This window comes from Alosa alosa, chromosome 9 (genome assembly GCF_017589495.1).
Source record: "Alosa alosa isolate M-15738 ecotype Scorff River chromosome 9, AALO_Geno_1.1, whole genome shotgun sequence".
Classification (NCBI taxonomy): domain Eukaryota; kingdom Metazoa; phylum Chordata; class Actinopteri; order Clupeiformes; family Clupeidae; genus Alosa; species Alosa alosa.
Genome location: NC_063197.1, coordinates 406,692 through 424,769, shown reverse-complemented (window position 1 = coordinate 424,769; position 18,078 = coordinate 406,692). Strand labels below are relative to the sequence as shown.

The following is an 18,078-nucleotide window of genomic DNA, read 5'->3' as shown; positions in this document are numbered from 1 at the left end:
CAACACACCTGTTTCCGCAAGGGAGAGGGAAGTTGAGCTGAGTGCAGTATTATACCATACGCGCTAATCAAGGGAACTCGATTCAGCTGTGAGGATGATTCCCACCTGAGTGCACTCCAAGGGGGAGTGGCTAGTGAACTGTTACGGAAAGGGCCAGTTTAAATTATGTCAGGGATTTTTAGAGGTTTATTCACTACAGTGGGATGCACATAAGGTCATCAGTGACCTTGACTTTTGGCTACCATAATCTTACAAGTTATGCTTTGAGTCCAAGTGACTGTTTCTAGCCTGTGAGATATGTTGGAGATATCACATTTACAAAAATTGGACCTACGGGTATACTGATTTTTGTCACCCGATGAGGTCACTTTGAGTTATCCTAAAGGAGAAATCCGGAGACCAAATTAAACCACAGACTTTCTAGTTCACTGTATGTATAAACAGGGATACTGTTGATTACAAAGGCTTTTGTCAACATGAGATATTAGGTATCCAAAATCCTGGCCTTGCACAGGACATTAAGGGCCCTACTATGATAGTCTAAAGCGCGGTGTAAAGTCTATAATCATCACGACGCACAGCTTATTTGTATCGTAGACTCGAGTTTTTCACCATGCCCGTCTCTTTTATTGACCAATGTGCCAGGGGTGTGCCAATTAACAACCTATAAGGGAGGGGTCTGGCACATTATCTAAAAATCGCTACCATACTCTACCTAAAATGCATTGCGCTACTGACCAAGGGAAACCTGGTCAGAAATCCATGGCGAGTTGTTTATATGTTATTTTAAGAGCATTATCAACAGTGATATGGGCAGGTGCACAATGCACCCTGCTTCTCTCATCCACAGGAATGCACAACAGCGCACATCCATGCAAAACATTACAAATTACACGATTACAATGGGAAACATAATTTCATCTCACATCATTACATCTCACAATGAGTAGTTATTCACCATCATTTGCAAATTGGTAATGACGGATAAAAGTGATAAGGCGAGATGCAAGAGGCACATATGAAGCACTGCTGAAGACGCCCAACAGCGCCAAAAACAATAAAAAGGGGGAGCATTTTTCCACAGATTTTGGGGGTATTTGCCAAAAGGCGTGTGACATAGTGGACACATGCAGTCCTGGACTGACACCAATCACACAGTGCCTATAAAAACTATTCACCTCCCTTGCATATTTCCTCTTTTATTGCTTTTATAAATTGACTCTTGGTCAATTTAATTTGGCCAGTTTTCCAATAATTTACAAAAAAACTCTCTTTAATGCTAATGTGAAAGCAGATTTCTACGAAGTAATGTTAATTAATGAAAAATATATAATGCAAAATAAGCAATTGCATAAATATTCAACCCCAGCATTTAGTAGATGCACCTTTGACTGCAATTAAAGCATGGAGTCTGCGTGGATAGGTCTCAATTAGGCTTGCACTGCAATTTTACTACATTTTTCTTTGCAAAAAGTTTTGTCAGGTTGCACAGGTATTGGGCGTTGACGACCCTTTTCATATCCAGCCACAAATTCTATAATGGATTGAGGGCTTGGGCACACAAGCTTTGGGTCATTGTCTTGCTGGAAAGTAATTCTCCTCCCAAGTCATAGTTCACTTGCAGACTAAATCAGATTGTCCTCCAGAATTTCCATATATTTTGTTGGATTATTTTACCCTTTACCTTTTCAAGCTTTCCAGGGCCTGCTGTCAAGAAGCATTTCCACAACATGATGCTACCATTACCATGCTTTAAAATAGGGATGGTGTGTTTGTGTGATGTGCAGTGATTAGTGTCCGCCAAACATAGTATCTAGTCTGATGGCCAAAAAGCTAAATTTTGGTCTCATCAGATCAAAGGACTTTATTTTGACTTTCATCATTGAGTTGCATCATTGAGTTGCACATTGCATCATTGAGTGTCCCACATGTCTTTGGATGAACTTTAGTCAAGATTTAATATGAGCTTTGCCACTCACCCATAGGGCTTTGACTATAGTTTTTTTCCGAATACAAGAACTCCAGCTCTGATGTCGATGAGCTTTTTTCATTAACCCAACTTGTATCCTTGGAGTTGCTATATTTCTGACAGTCACATCCTGTTGACACCCTGCTGTTTATTTATGTTGTCTTTAGCTCTCATCAACCTGTTGAAGTTCTTCTTGTCTAACGAGACAACCCTGTTGGTTAAGCACAACATCTTCCATATGGCTCTGCAGGTAGGACACTGTGGTTTTCAAGATTTTCCTTTATGTAGGGGGCTATGGACCTGTTTTTTTAGAATGTTATGGTGCTCCATAATTTCTTTGTTGTAAATGTACATTTATAAAACAATTAATACTTTCCAATTATAAATATGGGTTATTCCATATAAGTTCAACACATCTTGACTCCATGGTCACATGTTTTGTTCAAACATTCCCCAATGTCTTATGACCATTATACAAAAAATTCAGCCTGATATCTTATTTGGTTATTGGGTAGAAAATGTGCAATTTTACCCCCATAGCACTAAATCAGGGGTGTCCAAACTATGGCCCGGCCCTACGGCAAACTACAGAATACATTTTCTGTTTTACTTACTCCAAATACAGTGAAACTTAACTCAGTCATATGCTACAATGATGCTATGCTCTGAATGCCAGTCAGATTGCAGATTTGTAGCTCTGTTGCAAAGGGCAGTTAATGCAAGGAGTTTGATGAATTGATAAATATAAGTATACTCTTTTGATCCCGTGAGGGAAATTTGGTCTCTGCATTTATCCCAATCCGTGAATTAGTGAAACACACTCAGCACACAGTGAACACACAGTGAGGTGAAGCACACACTAATCCCGATACAGTGAGCTGCCTGGTACAGCGGCGCTCGGGGAGCAGTGAGGGGTTAGTCAAGGACACTTCCTAGCCGTTCCTACTGATCGGGGTTCGAACCGGCAACCCTTCGGACCGGCAAGTCCGAAGCGTTAACCAGTAGGCCAAGGCTGCCCAACATACAAGTGTAAATTGGCCAAAAAAAACTTGATCTACTTCATAGGTGTGCAAATATCTTAAAAATAATGAATGTTCTAAAGATTTAACCAAGCAGTAGTATAATTTGGTTTAACCATAATCTTTTCCTTTTGCTTTTTTAAACACATTGAATGGCCTCTATGTATAAAATGCGCTATATGAATAAACTTGGCTCGTCTTTCCTTTAATCCTAGTCCTTTTCTACTGTCTCTCCTCTTTTATAGGTAATAAACTTGTTTAACATGTTCATCACATATGGAGACACGTTTTTTGCCAACGCCTAACAGCTATGATGAACTGTACTATGAAATTGTGAGAATGCACCAGGTCTTTGACAACCTTTACTGCATGGGTAAGTGACTTAGCTCTTGCTTGCAATTTTATTTATTTGTTTCAGGTCAATAGTAACTATTTTAATTGTCAGACAAGCAAATATGCTTGTATCTGTTCTCTTATGTTGTCGTGTGGACAAAAGGGCAAAATTATACAAAAGTTTTCAGTTTTCAGAAAAATAGCTTTTTTCTCGTTTCCGTGTGGAATACCATGCTAGTGTTGGAAACGTTTTCCAATTGTCAGTCCCCAGACTGAATCACATCAACCTGTAATGCATCACTTGAATCACTTCACTCAAGTCACAGTGAACCAGCTGATGAACGTAGAGAACTATTTGAGTCAGTCCACATTGCCAAGTGATGCAAAATTCAAAGTTGACAAAATACCAACTCAAACGCCTGCCCAAAAACACGGCATAGTGAACCTGGCCACAACTTCAGACAATAGGAATGACATCTAAGTATACAAATGGTAATAAGCTTATGCTTAATTGTCACGATTATGAGGTGTTCTTGGAAAATTTTCCCTCCCACAAGGGGTCCTTGGCACCAAAAGTTTGAGAACCCCTGCCTTAGACAAATAACAGTGCTGTGGTGCTGACACACCGCATGTTGCATGTTCTTGTGGAAATTAAGTTTAATTTTTTAATGTGATATCTTCAGTGTAAATATTTGTGCAATAAGGTACCCTATTGAATTAATTCTTGAAATTTCTGTAGTGCTTAGAGTCTCCACCAATGCTGGACAGTGGAAGGAGCCAGCCAGCAAAGTAACGCATGCATTGATCAACATACGGTAAGTGTTTCACCCCTCATTTCTTATTTTAATCTTTCTTAACATTGCATGCACCCATACCAGACCTAAAGCTGATAATTAATTTGAGATGGATGTCTACAAATCATCATATTATGATATGATTAGGGCCCTAGCAGCGAAGGTGCAAAGCCCTATTATTTCTGTAGGGATGATTTTTATAGTACTAGTATGTAGGGGCATTGCCTTGGCAAAGGGGCAATACCATTAATTCTGTCCTCTTACTGAGGAAAAAGTTTCTGTATTTCAAGCCATACAACTTGTCCGCTGAACCCCTTCCATCCACTTTTCTCCAACTATTCTACCGCTGTCAGTAGAGTTGGGTATCGTTTGGGTTTTATCCGATACCGGTGCTAAATCAATACTTTTAAAATGGTGCCAGTGCCAAAACGGTACTTTGTTTTTACAATAAAATGGTCTAAAGCATGAATTGCTTTTTTTATTGATAAGCCAAATTTGGACATGAAATTGAACTGTTATATTCAATTTACTATCAATATTTCATTGCTTCTATGCATAATAAATGTAAATGTTAAAACAGCTTGCTATGGATGCACACACAATGGTAAGCTCTGCTTTCAAGTTTATCCAGTGTAGACGGCTTGCCATAAGGTATGTTAAAACGGCTTGCCATGGAACTGCCAGGTCATGGACAATGGCATTTACAAGTAACCTAATCTAACATCGAGGAACTCTGCTCTCAAGTTCATTCAGTGTGTTCCCAAATGCTTCAAGATATTTGATGTCTTCCCCCATAACACGTAATAGTTTTAAACATGTTACATATGCCAGTGTTGAGGTGTTTCGATTCCCAGTGCCAGTAGGCATTTTAACAGCAACTATGCGCTAACAGACTGTAGGCTACTGCATACTGTAGCTTAATTAGCTATAATGTACAGAGATGGTTCCGTAGCCTCTTTGACAGCTCAGGGATATCAATTGAGAGGTATATTTGTAACCTACATATTTATCTTTTTGCAAGCTAACTTTTAGCATGATCTTCATATTCATCGTGATGCTATATGAGCCTCATGCACATGAAAGATTCCCGACAAACACGGGATGTCTCCCGGACCTTATACAGACATTCACAACGTCCCCGATTGGTCCCCAACGTCATGTTCTCTAGCAGACTTTTTGTTGACGTTATTGACGTCCGGAGCAAGTTATCCTTTGGTTATTGCGCGACGTCCGGTGCCGGACTTTTTGGGGACGTCACCCTCAGGTCCCTCGGATGACATCCGAATTTGGTCATTTCAAAAACATTCCAAGGACGTCCTTGTGTGGGCCCGACAATGACGTTATACCGGGGACATCAAGGGGACGTTTGTTTATTAAGTACACACATGGCAGCAGAGTTGAGAGAGCTCTGGCTTCAGCCTGCAGGACGGAGACATCCACATCTATGTGCGACTTCACGTTACACGTCATTACGTAGCAACATTGAGGTCAGCTTAGGATCAGCTACACAGCATTCGGAAGAACACCATTGGTGGCCACCGATGAAAGTAAGTAACATGTTTGGCTGTGTATGTAGCTGATCAAGTTTTCAATAACTGAATAAAACTGAATGGAAAGTTGTCAAATATTAATGTATAACGTAACGTTCTGTAATTTTCCTCTGGGGATGTCTAGTATTTATCTATCTAACATAGCAATTAGCTCACCTTTAGCAGGTTAGCAGCTAGCAGGTTAGCAGCTCATTAGCCTACCTTTGTTAGCAACATACAGTTTATGAAGTTGTGCGTCTATGAACAAAGTAGGTTCACTGCAGATATGTGAATTATGTAGCACTTACGTTTTGAGTTTACTTTATTGTATAACGTTACAAACTAGGGAATGGACTTTATCCAATTCATGTTAGCTGATGTGATGTGTGGTGTAGCTTACAATGCGCATTTCTTCAGATAACTGTCATTACGTGATGCGTAACATGCTCTAAATAGGCAGTGGTTTATCCAACCTAGTCATGTACTTATCATCTGTTTTATTTTCAGAACCACACACACGGCCGAATTGGGCTGAACCGAGGACTTTTGGAGATGAATACAATGCAATAAAACTAGAGAAATGTTAAAAACAGACCACGTAGCATTTGTTTAGGGGTTGCCTAGCAACATAAGTGACTTTGCTTAATTTGTAAAGCAAAACGATCTACATTGCAGAAGAATTAAGGATACTGCTTCTTCATGACTTGTTTAAATGTCATTGTAATTTATTTGATGCATGCTCACGTTTAAAAGTGTCAAGCATTGCTGTCCCTAATGTCACAGCAGCTCCTTGTGGAAACAGCAAAGAAGAGTGCACATATCCGATGAGATTTCTGACGAGGAGCAGAATATCTCTGGCCTTACCAGAGCCTCACTGTTTATGAATAAAAAATGATATGGAATAGAAACATCTGGAATCTATTTATATATTTCAGCTTAACGTTGGCTACAAAGAGCATTCATAGCCTAGAAAAAAACAATACCTTTTTTTATCTGAAATGTTCCAGGAAGATAGGCTTACATAGGCTATTTTTAGGCTGTCCCTGTTTGATCACAGGTTCAAGAAAACGCCTTAGAGTGGCTATAACTTCAATGCATTCTAGTTATATTTCATGTACTTTATGATGTTGAGTTTTGCTTCCCAGCATGCATTGCAATTCATTTACCGCATTTTAGGCTATTATTAGTTTGTTTTGAATTTTGAAACAATATGGTTGGAACAATTTAGCTTAGGTTAGCCTAGGCCTACTCTGATTATGTTTTGAACAATATGCTACGGGATGTGCCCATTAAAAAATCTTGTTAGTTTATTATGAAAAAAACACTGTAGATGTGAAAGTATCATATCTAGCCCGGTATAAAGGTCCATGTCTACTTAACATCCCTATATAATGCATAAGAAGGACGTGATATCATGCATGACTGCATGACTGATCGAAGCGAGAACATGAGTCAAACGGTAAGTGTAAGTGATTGTGTAATTGTCGGGCAAATCATAAATGCGATCTCATGTTACGACAATCTCTCTCCTAGCAGCCTATGTCTGTTCATATAGAAGCATTCATGAAGCCTACAGGATGTAATAACGGGTAGGCCTAGTCACGTTTCAAGTTTTTTTTTTTTTTTTTTAAATGTTACCATCGCCGAAATATAAATGTTGTGCGCATAACGTTGCGTTGACCATTAGAAGTACGTTCCCTCAAAGTCTCGGGGACGTCCTTTAGACGTCCGGAAAACCAGTCCGCGGGACGTCAAGGGAACCCAACACAATGTCGAGGAGGGGATGTTCGGCAGGGGACCTGTAGGGGACATCACCGGGACTTTATTTTGTTTGCTGGGTTAATGTCATGTCATTATGTTGTTTTCACATTACAACTTTGCTGATAACATTTCAAATAGATGGCAGTTTGCGCATTAGCAAAGTTATTGTGTAAAGTATACTGTTGATGTTGTTTCATAGCCTTTTACTTGTGTGTAGTTACTTCTAGATTTTGACAAGAGCTTGTGATATTGCTTTAAAGTAGGCTACTTGGCATGGGCTCACGTGAGCTGTCAAACACAGTCCACTAGCCTATGTGGTGCACCCTCTGCTTTATGCTTAACTAGTGTTTATGTTAGCTAACTGCATCTGGATGTGGTGCTATCAGAGCAAGATGTTAGAGATGGTGCATGACATGCAGTAATGCCTCGTATTTAAAATGTTATTCGATGTTGTTACTACCGTTTGTGTTGGCGCTGGTGCCATATTAAAAACGGGTTTTGGTGCCCAACCCTAGTTGTCACGCATGTAATTAATTCATAGCTCAGTTCAGGTGACTTTCCTTTAGTTTTCTTTTTTTTTATAATTATGTTTATTTATTTTTGTAGATGTAACAGAAATAACTTGCTTATACCAGTACAAACTCTACAACCCCAAATCAGAAAAAGTTGGGACGTTGTATAAACTGCAAATAAAAACAGAATGTGATAAAAATACAACTCTCATAAACCCATATTTAGCAACAAATAGGACATAGACAACATATCAAATTTGGAAACGAGGAAATTCATGAAAAATACCGTTGAGAACAAAATTATTCATATTAACATTAATGTTGATTTTCTCTTGACCTATATGTTTGTTATGACTGAAAACAACACTGCCACATGGTTGTAAGACAATGTGGTAGAAACATGGCTTCAAAAAAAGAAGTGTTTTCATCTTTCACATTTTTATGAAAAAATGGCATGTCCAAAATTATTCATACCCTTTTTTAAATAATCAGTGGAGTTTTGAGGCAGGAACGATTCTTTGCCATCACTCTGGCCTTGTGCTCACGGATTGATGTCTGGACTAAATTCCACCACAGCCACAACATTCTCTAATACTTTCATCCTCTCTCACTCACCTACTATCTCTGTTGCTATTTCCACCTGCTCTGACATTGAAAAATTAGTCACTCTCTTTAATGCATCCTGTCTTGAGACCTTAGACTGTGTTACCCCACTAAAACAAAAGCGTGTCAAAACTATCACCATTCCATGGTTAAATGTCACGACCCGTTCTGTCAGAAAATCTTGCAGGAAAGCAGAGCGCAAATGGAAAAAAGAGAAGCTTCAGGTCTTCTATGACCTTTTCAGAGATTCTCTAAAGACCTACCAAAACTCTGTTAAGGCAGCAAAGGTTGAGTATTATGCTCAGCTTATCAACAATAATGCTCATAGGCCAAAAGTTTTATTTAATACCATTAACTCTATTATAAATCCTGCCTCTGCGTCATCTACTCTTGCCCCTTCAACAGAAATCTGTGAGAAGTTCCTCAACTTCTTCATCGATAAAATTGACAAAATAAAATCTCATCTCACCACCAGATTCGGATCCCTCAGTGATAGAACTTTCACCTAGCTGCCTCCAACAGTTTCAGGCTATATCTTCCTCCCAGCTTTCTGAGGTTGTCTCCCATATGAAATCTACATCCTGCCACTTAGATGTTTTACCTGCACGCCTTTTTAAAGAAGTTTTTACCATCATCTGCCCTCTTGTATTGGCCATAATTAATCACTCACTAACCAATGGAGTGGTCCCCTCAAGTTTTAAACGTGCAATTGTGCAACCTTTACTTAAGAAACCTAACCTTGAGCCCAGTGACCTGAAGAATTATAGGCCTATTTCTAAATTACCTTTTCTGTCAAAGATACTAGAAAAGGTTGTCATCTCTCAGGTTTCTTCTTATCTGAGTGAGTTCAATATATGTGATAAATTCCAATCAGGTTTTAGATCTCTGCACAGCACTGAATCGGCCTTGCTTAAAGTCCAAAACGACATTCTCTTAGCAGTTGATTCTGGATCTTGCGCCCTCTTGGTGCTTCTTGATCTGAGTGCAGCATTTGACACCATTGACCATAACATCCTATTAAAACGCTTGGAGGATGAAGTTGGTCTCCAGGGTTCTGTTTTGCAATGGTTCTCTTCTTATCTTAGTGATAGATCATTTTCAGTTAGTTTAGGCAATTTCTCCTCTTCCTCTGCCCTTATAAAGTGTGGTGTTCCTCAGGGTTCCATTTTGGGCCCTCTTTTATTCTCTCTTTATATGCTACCCCTTGGCTCAATTTTTAAAAAGTATAACATTCAGTATCACTGCTATGCAGATGACACTCAGTTTTACCTGCCTGTTAACACTAATGGCATTTGTTCTTTGGAGAATATTTTTAACTGTCTCAGTGACATCAAATGCTGGATGGCAAGACATTTTCTTCAACTGAACGAAAGTAAAACTGATATAATTATTTTTGGCCCTCCAAGTGATGTTTCTATCTTGAAAATGCACTAGGACCTCTCTCTGCAAACTGCCACAGTGAAGTAAAGAATCTTGGGGTTTTCTTTGACTCCTCTTTTAAATTTTAATAAGCAAATAAATAGTGTGGTCAAAGGCAGCTTTTTCCAGTTAAGAGCCATTGCAAAACTGAAGCCCTTTTTGTCCTCCGATCTTGAAACTCTTATACATGCTTTCATAACATCTAGACTAGATTATTGTAATTCATTATATGCAGGCCTGACCCACTCCACTCTCAACAGACTTCAGCTAGTTCAAAATGCAGCAGCTAGATTATTAAGTGGCTCTAAGAAACGTGAGCATATAACTCCTGTGTTGGCTAAGCTGCACTGGTTACCTGTGGAGTAGAGTTAAGTTTAAAATTTTACTTTTTGTCTTCAAAGCCCTCAGTGGTTTGGCACCTAGTTACATAGGTGACCTACTAATTCCTTACAGCACTCCAAGATCACTTAGGTCTTCATCTCAGAATCTTCTCTATATCCCCAAAACACGCCTTAAGACTAAGGGTGATAGAGCCTTCTCTGTTGTTGCCCCCCAACTCTGGAATAGTCTACCTGTACATGTTAAGTCCTCTCCAACCATTGACTGCTTTAAGTCTAACTTAAAGACTTTCATTTTTTCCCAAGCTTTTAATCTACCTTAATACCCCCCCCCCCCCCAACACACACACACACATACACACTCTTTATTCTTTATTTTATTTTTGACCAATTTGTTTATTATTTCAATTATTTATTTATTTTCCCCCCATGTTATATTGTTGTTGTACCATTGTCATTGTTTTATGTTTGTTTGTAAGCACTTTGGTTCAACTCAGTTGTTTTTAAATGTGCTATAGAAATAAAGTTGACTTGACTTGACTTGACTTAAATGTTGATATTTTCCTCTGTTAACCATTTCTTGCCTTGTTTGGCTATATGTTTTGAATCATTGAATGGTTTAATGGTCCAATGCCGTTTATTGAGGTAGGTCTCGGCACACTGCCTAATCTTTCCCCCCAGAAAGCCCCTTGTTTTAGTGTTACTGTTTACTTTGAGAAGGCCACCTTGGCTTGGTAGGTATTATAAGAACCATTTTGAGAGCTATGAATGCAAATACAAATGATAATTTCCCCTGATAATTTAAAATGGGTGTGAATCATTTTGAACATGCCTTTTTTCATTTTTTGATTCAATGTTTCTACCACATTGTCTTGTGGCCATATGGCAGTGTAATTTTCAGTCAGAACAAATATATTGGTCAAGAGAAAATTAAGCAGTAAGCCCCGAGAGGCCGTAGGTTACACTGATTCTACTGATTCACGTGCTAGCGGAGTGCCTAAAACCACCCTTAGCTGTTGTAGAATCAGTGTAACCTACGGACTCGAGTGGCTTATTGCTTAATTATTGCTTTTCTAAAACTGTTGCTATAAATACCTGGCAAAGTTTCATAGAGTAAAGGCAAAGCAACGAGAAATGTAACGATTTATTCATAGATAGTCATTCTTCCGCCAAGAAATATATTAACTCTATCTGAATGGTTGGCAAGCAACGTCGAGACGCAGCTACTTTAACTTTGTATCAAGTTATGGTAGCGCAGTAATATAGAACCGAATGCGGTCAAGGTGTTTGTGCTGGATTTTACAACGGCATCGAACGTGATTCAGCCAATCACAATCAAGGACCGGAACTGTCAGTTTTAGAATTTGAATTTGATGCCAGCAACATGTTTCAAAAAAAGTTGGGACAGGGAATGTTTACCACTGTGCTGCTTCACCCCTTCATTTAACAATATTCTGTAAATGTCAGTTAGAAGTTGGGTTTCAAACTGAGCACTAAATCAAGTTGGATATTGGACACTTGGATAGGCCCTCTCCTCTTTAGCCCAGTTGAATCCATGATTTCCAAAAATAATTTCAAATTTTGATTGGTCAAACCACAGGACCTTTTTCCATGTTACCATTTTTCCATGTTTCTGTATCATGTCTAAATACAAATTTGCCTGTTGCATGGTAAAGTTTACACTAGCAATTCTGAAGTATCAAAGTGTGCACATAGACAATGGTTATCAGAGGCTTTCCTGAGCCCATACAATGATTTTCTTTGCAGAAACAGGTCTAGTTTTGATGCAGTACCATCTGAGGTCCAAAAGACCACGGCCATTGTTTTAGAGCTCTATCCCTTGTTTGCAAAGATTTCATTTTAAGAAGCAATGAAGCATGTTTTATCATTTGTCCACACAGGTTTACACAGAGTGATGAATACATCTTTACCTCTAAAAGACCCTGCCTCCCTGGGATGCTCTTTTTCACACCAAATCATGTTGCCAGTTACCCTAATTAGTTGTGAAACATTCCTCCTTTTGTTTTCTTTTTCATTACACAACTTTTCCAGCATTTTGTTACCCCTGTCCCAACTTTGAAACATGTTGCTGGTATCAAATTTGAAATGAACATATATTTTCCATGAAATAGTCAAATTTGTAATTTTTAACATCTGATATGTTTTCTGTGTCCTTTTTGCAACTAAATATGAGTTTAAGAGATTTGCCGATTATTACGTTGTGTTTTTATTCACAATTACACAACGTCCCAACGTTTTCTGATTTGGGGTTGTACATTTACATTTACACTGCAAAAACTGCTTATCTAATAACATCTAACCAAATCTTATTAATCTTAAATCAAGATAGTTGGTATTGTTTTCAGTATAAAGAGACGTACCTAGCGCTTTCTTGTAAAATCATTTGACTTAATTTAAGAAGAGTTTGATTTCTTTTAAGACGTGTCATCCTGAAAACAAGCAAATTTGTCTTCCAGTGCATTGATAAGACTCCTTGAAATAACTCAAAGTATTCTTAAATTAAGTCAAAATGACCTTTCGAGAGAGCGCTAAGTAAGTCTCTTCATACTAAAAACAATACCAAAAAGATTCCTTGATCTTAATATAAGATTAATAACACTTGTTTAGATTTTATTTTTTGCAGTGTAGAGTCCTACAACCATGCTCAGTCTTCACATTCTGTTACTCATAAGAGACATTCATAATCACACACATTCACACACATGTACTGTACATAGGACACCTTCACTATCACCCATACACAGTAACACACATACATGTACAACTGCTGGATGCCCTATCACACATAACAACACCTCCACAAGTACAAACTTACTCATCCACAAACATACATACATGCACACATTGTTCTCCATAAGGGACTCTCCTTCAGTTTTCAGGCTAGGGTCACACCTTTGCTTAAGAAAACTTCCTCTGCCCAGCGTGTCTTAAGGATTAAAGACTTATCTCCCTTTTTGTTAAAGATTCTTGAGAAAGTGTTATTTCCAGTGTTTCAAGTTTCTGTCTTTATTGCAAGTAGACAGGATAGAAAAGATCAGACAGGAAATGAGAGGGAGAGATGGGGAGTGGGCTCAGGAAATTACCTCAGGCAGGATCCCTGTGGGCACTAGACCCGAATGTGGTATGGGACACCAATGCTACCCCAGTCAGCAGTCTTTGACCAGTCCAGTTTCTTGTCTAGATGCAGCAGGATTTGTTCTTTAATACCATAGTCTACCCTTAAATACCGCAGTTGTCTTTTTCCTGTTTAACTGTTTTGACAGTTTGATTTTACTTTAACTGTTGTTTCTGGTATTAATGTGGGCAAGTCATTCCAACTTGTCACACCGACCTAATTGAGGCAACTACCATATTGGATTTTATCAAAAGGTTAAAAAAAAATCACAGGCCACAAATTCTGTCCCAGCGATCACCAAAATGTGCACAGATGATCTTCAGACCAAGCCTCACCAAGCTGTCTATATTCTTTTATTTGGTTATTTTACATGTAAATTGCTGTTAATGCCTACAGCCATGTGTGTGCCACAATGCCATCAAGTTTTCATGGCAACTCTGGCCTTGTGGGCTGCTTGGCCCTTTCATCTTTGCTTGAAGCTTGACGCTTATGTGTTTATCACTGTGGATTGTGCAATTTGATACATTTATAATAATATTGTATTGTTTCAGGGCCATTATAAACCATTTCAGTCCTAAGATTGAATCATATGCTGCAGTGAACCACATCTCACAGCTTTCTGAGGACCAGGTAAGCTTATTGCTTATTGCTTATTGATGTGGAAGGTTTTATTGTAAAACAAATCGGGCCACTTTTGATTCACTGGACAATGCAATGCCTGTGTGGGATGCTATCCAAACTAAATAGCTCTCCTTTTGTTAACTATGTTTTTTTTATTTTTATTCCAAACTGTTGTCTTGTATGCATTTCTCTGTACAGTATATTAGTGAGATTTTTAATAATGAGAATCACACCAGTTGGACGACTACTACAGGAACCATGGAGGTATTATATAGAACTGGGTAGAGGGAGGAAGTACCGCCCCCATTCATTGCAATGGCCCATATTATGCTAGCTACTTAACCCTTAAAGGAGTACCGTCACACCGGTGTGACGGGAATGTTGAGAAATGAACATTCTAAAGAATATCTGGGTTCATTGAATTCAACATAGAATTTTAGAACCTTCAATTGTTGCGGAACTTAGAATGTTCAAAAACCTACACCTTTAAGGGTTAAAGGTGCTTTAACCCTTAGAGCCCCAAGCTGTTTTTAAGGCATTTTCACTACCTTTATACATTAGGGTGCATCATCCGCCTCACTTTTTGAAAAACATTTGAAAATCAATATGTCCCTAGAATAATTTTGTTCCATTAACCGAATAAAACTTTCATGAGAAATTTTATTGAATTATATTGATGTTTAGGTGGCCCACCGAGCCTCTGAAGTTTCCAACTAAAGACGTCCATAAAGCTAGGCTGAAAATATATATTTTTTTTAAATAACGCCAAAAAAATGGGTCTAGCCCTATAATGTCAATGGAAGTTGAATATAAATATGGACTTTCCGCATCATTTGGTGTGGGTTGTGTGTCTCTATCTTTATTACTTCCTGAGATATGGCAGTAGTGTACATTTTGGGCGAAGCAGCCAGACCAACGGATTCCTTGTCTTAGCTGAATTACTGAAGCTAAGCAGGTGTGGGGCTGGTTAGTACTTGGATGGGAGACCTCCTTGGTAAAACTAGGTTGCTGCTGGAAGTGGTGTTGGTGGGTGGTCAGTAGGTGGCACTCTTCCCCCTGGCCAAAAAGATCGATCCCAATGCCCCAGTGCAGTGACGGGGACACTGTACTGTAGGAGATGCCGTCCTTCGGATAAGATGTTAAACTGAGGTCCTGACTCACTGTGGTCATTAAAGATCCCATGGCACTTATCGCAAAGAGTAGGGGATTCCCCGATGTCCTGGCTAAATTTCCAACCTGGCTCATTCAATCTGGCCCCCTAATCATCCTCCACTGTAATTGGCTCATTCACTCCCTCACTTTCCACCTCAATCTAGTGTGTGGTGAGCGTTCTGGCGCACAATGGCTGCCATGCATCACCCAGGTGGGTGCTACACATTGGTGGTGGTTAGTGAGGTCCCCCTTTCCATGTGAAGCACTTTGAATGTTGAGAAAAGCGCTGTATAAATGTAACATGTTTTTGTTGCTGGAAGATGCAATAAAAATTGCCTTTGCCAGGCATTTTCAATAAACAGCATGAAAGTAAACTATCAATAAAAGCTTGCTGTCATGGGTTTTCCCAGTGCCAAATTTGAAGGCTGGAAAACAATATATATGTGGCCCACCAAGTCGATGTAAAATACGCATCATATTTGAAAGTTGCCGTTTATACTATAATCCGATCAGTCATTATCACTTCACATTCACACGATATTTGCTGATTCCCACTTTGTTCTGTTTTCTGATGAACCATCCGAAAGATACCACATGAAGCACCTGAGAACTTGAGGACAATTTGGAAGACGGGATCCAGTGATAATCGAGTCATCCTGAACAAGGCCACTGCCCAAACCAAATATCCAAGATGATTGTCTTGTAGACAGAGTACATTTTGATGACTGTGGATTGGCATTAGGCTATTAATACACTCTCCACTAAAAGCCATGTTGCAAGAAATTTCATGTAATCCTGTGTGATACAACTATTACTCTACACTAAACAAAACATTCCCACGCATGTAGCCTATATCTGATTTGGAATTATGAGATTTTTATAACACCATAGCAGTTAAAATAAAAGATTAATGACAAGTGTTACAATACACATTAAGGTGTTTTTCATCAAATAACATATTATTCAAAATAAAAAAAAAAAAACGTTTTTTCTGAGAAAATCACCAAAATATGTATGACAACATAAAGAAACCCAATGTTTATCCAGTGAGCTGTGTGCTTTATGCCCTTAATATAGTTATTATTCAAATAACTACTGGCTAACAAATTGATAATAGTGAAATAATGTGAAATATACCCCCATAGTCCAGGCGATTTTGCCAGGCGATTTCCTGAATTTGGCAACAATTTCGACCATTCATAAAGGTTAATGGTGGGCCACCTAAATATTATCCAATTTACTTCAAAATTTACCAGGAATGTTTTTTTGCTCATTGGAACATAATAAGCATTGGGACAGATTAATTTGCATATGTCAAGGCGGATGATGTTATTATACATAAGGATTTATTCTGGTCATTGTAAGCAGTGTTTGGAATAACGCCATTTAAAAGAACGGCGTTAGGTAACAACGTTATTTTTTCACTAACGGGGTAATCTAACTAATTACTTTTCCCGTTGTTACAACGCCGCTAACGTTACTGGACGTTAAATGCGGTGCGTTACTATGCATTGATTGAATAAACTGTGTAATCTGAACGCACCCTGGCTCACAGCTAGTGAGGAGGTGGGTTAATAACGACGTAAGCGATTATGATTGGCTAAGGCAGAGTCATGTTTCATGATAGCCAATCAGAGCCAGTGTTTACATACTTGCCTGCACACGTGCCACACACACACACACGCAACAGCTAAAATAGAGATTCGATGAAACAGCAGAGGTCCAGAGCAATCCGAAAAGTTGACATTTTCAAGGTGGACATATAAGCACTACTTCAAATTTATCAAGGCAAGAATGTGCATGTAATGTGTACGTTATGTCCAGGAGCGAAGACTTTGTCGACGTCCGTTGTAAGCAACTCTAATTTAATGAAGCATCTCACACACGCATCTAAAGCTAGTGGCCAAAAACACTGATACCTCCACCACAGATGATAGCTCGCCATCCACTAGCAAAGAAGGACTCGGAGCAAAGTCCTCCAAGCAGCAAAAGCTAGATCTTTCTGCCTCACAAAAAAAACCTATGACACATGCTGAAGTCAACCGTAGGTCTGTCGATGTGCAATATCTTGAATTTCCCCTTGGGGATCAATAAAGTATCTATCTATCTATCTATCTAATAAATATCGAAAGTTATGTAGCCTACAAACACCTGTCTGTTCTACTCATTTCAACTGGCTGCTCAAAACCGCTCAAAAAATCCAAATTCTTTGACATATAGCAACTTTTTTTTTTTGTAACAGTAACGCAAATAGTTACTTTCCCTGGTAACGAGTTACTCTTATCATAGAGTAATTCAGTTACTAACGCAGTTACTTTTTGGAACAAGTAGCTAGCTAGCGTTGATTTTATTTAGATTTTTAAATAATTAAAATATAAAAAGCATATTATAAAAATTCTTATATTTTGACATGTATACTCACCACAGCAAGCTCATAGCTCTACATGCATTTCATGTGTGTGTAGGGCAGACTATCCTGAATCTGGCAATATCATCGCCATGGTGGAGGGATTCTCTGGGGCTGAACAATTTACAGACATATGTGGTGTGGCCTTCAGAAATAAATGCCATTTTTTTTATTTAGTGATTAAAAATGACCTTTCTGCGCTCCATATCTGTGACACGAACTGATCTGACCTGACTTGATCCGAGTTTACGTGTTAGCCTGTGTGTGCCTATGGTGTCTGCACTCATGATTCTCTACAACTTTTTACTGCATTGCCATGAACAAAGTAAAGGCAAAAAAGGTGTTTCTTTGTCGAACAAATTGGGATGCAACTAGGATCTCAAAACCGGATTATGAACATTCTTTGCCATAGAGAAACACACAATAGCGTTGGGTTATAAACATGCTTTGCCACAAACAAAAACAGACAAAAACGTGAGGTAAGT

At 38.7% G+C, this 18,078-nt stretch overlaps 1 protein-coding gene across 1 annotated transcript in view; it reads left to right on the top strand.

Annotated features, from left to right (window-relative positions):
• The window catches only part of armh3 (armadillo like helical domain containing 3), a 126,861-nt gene that overhangs the window by 75,998 nt on the left and 32,785 nt on the right, over nt 1-18,078 (top strand). Inside the window, 5 exon segments of the mRNA XM_048252072.1 lie at nt 2,137-2,219; nt 3,234-3,275; nt 3,277-3,361; nt 4,061-4,136; nt 13,965-14,043. Of these exon segments, the coding sequence (XP_048108029.1) occupies nt 2,137-2,219; nt 3,234-3,275; nt 3,277-3,361; nt 4,061-4,136; nt 13,965-14,043 (365 nt within the window).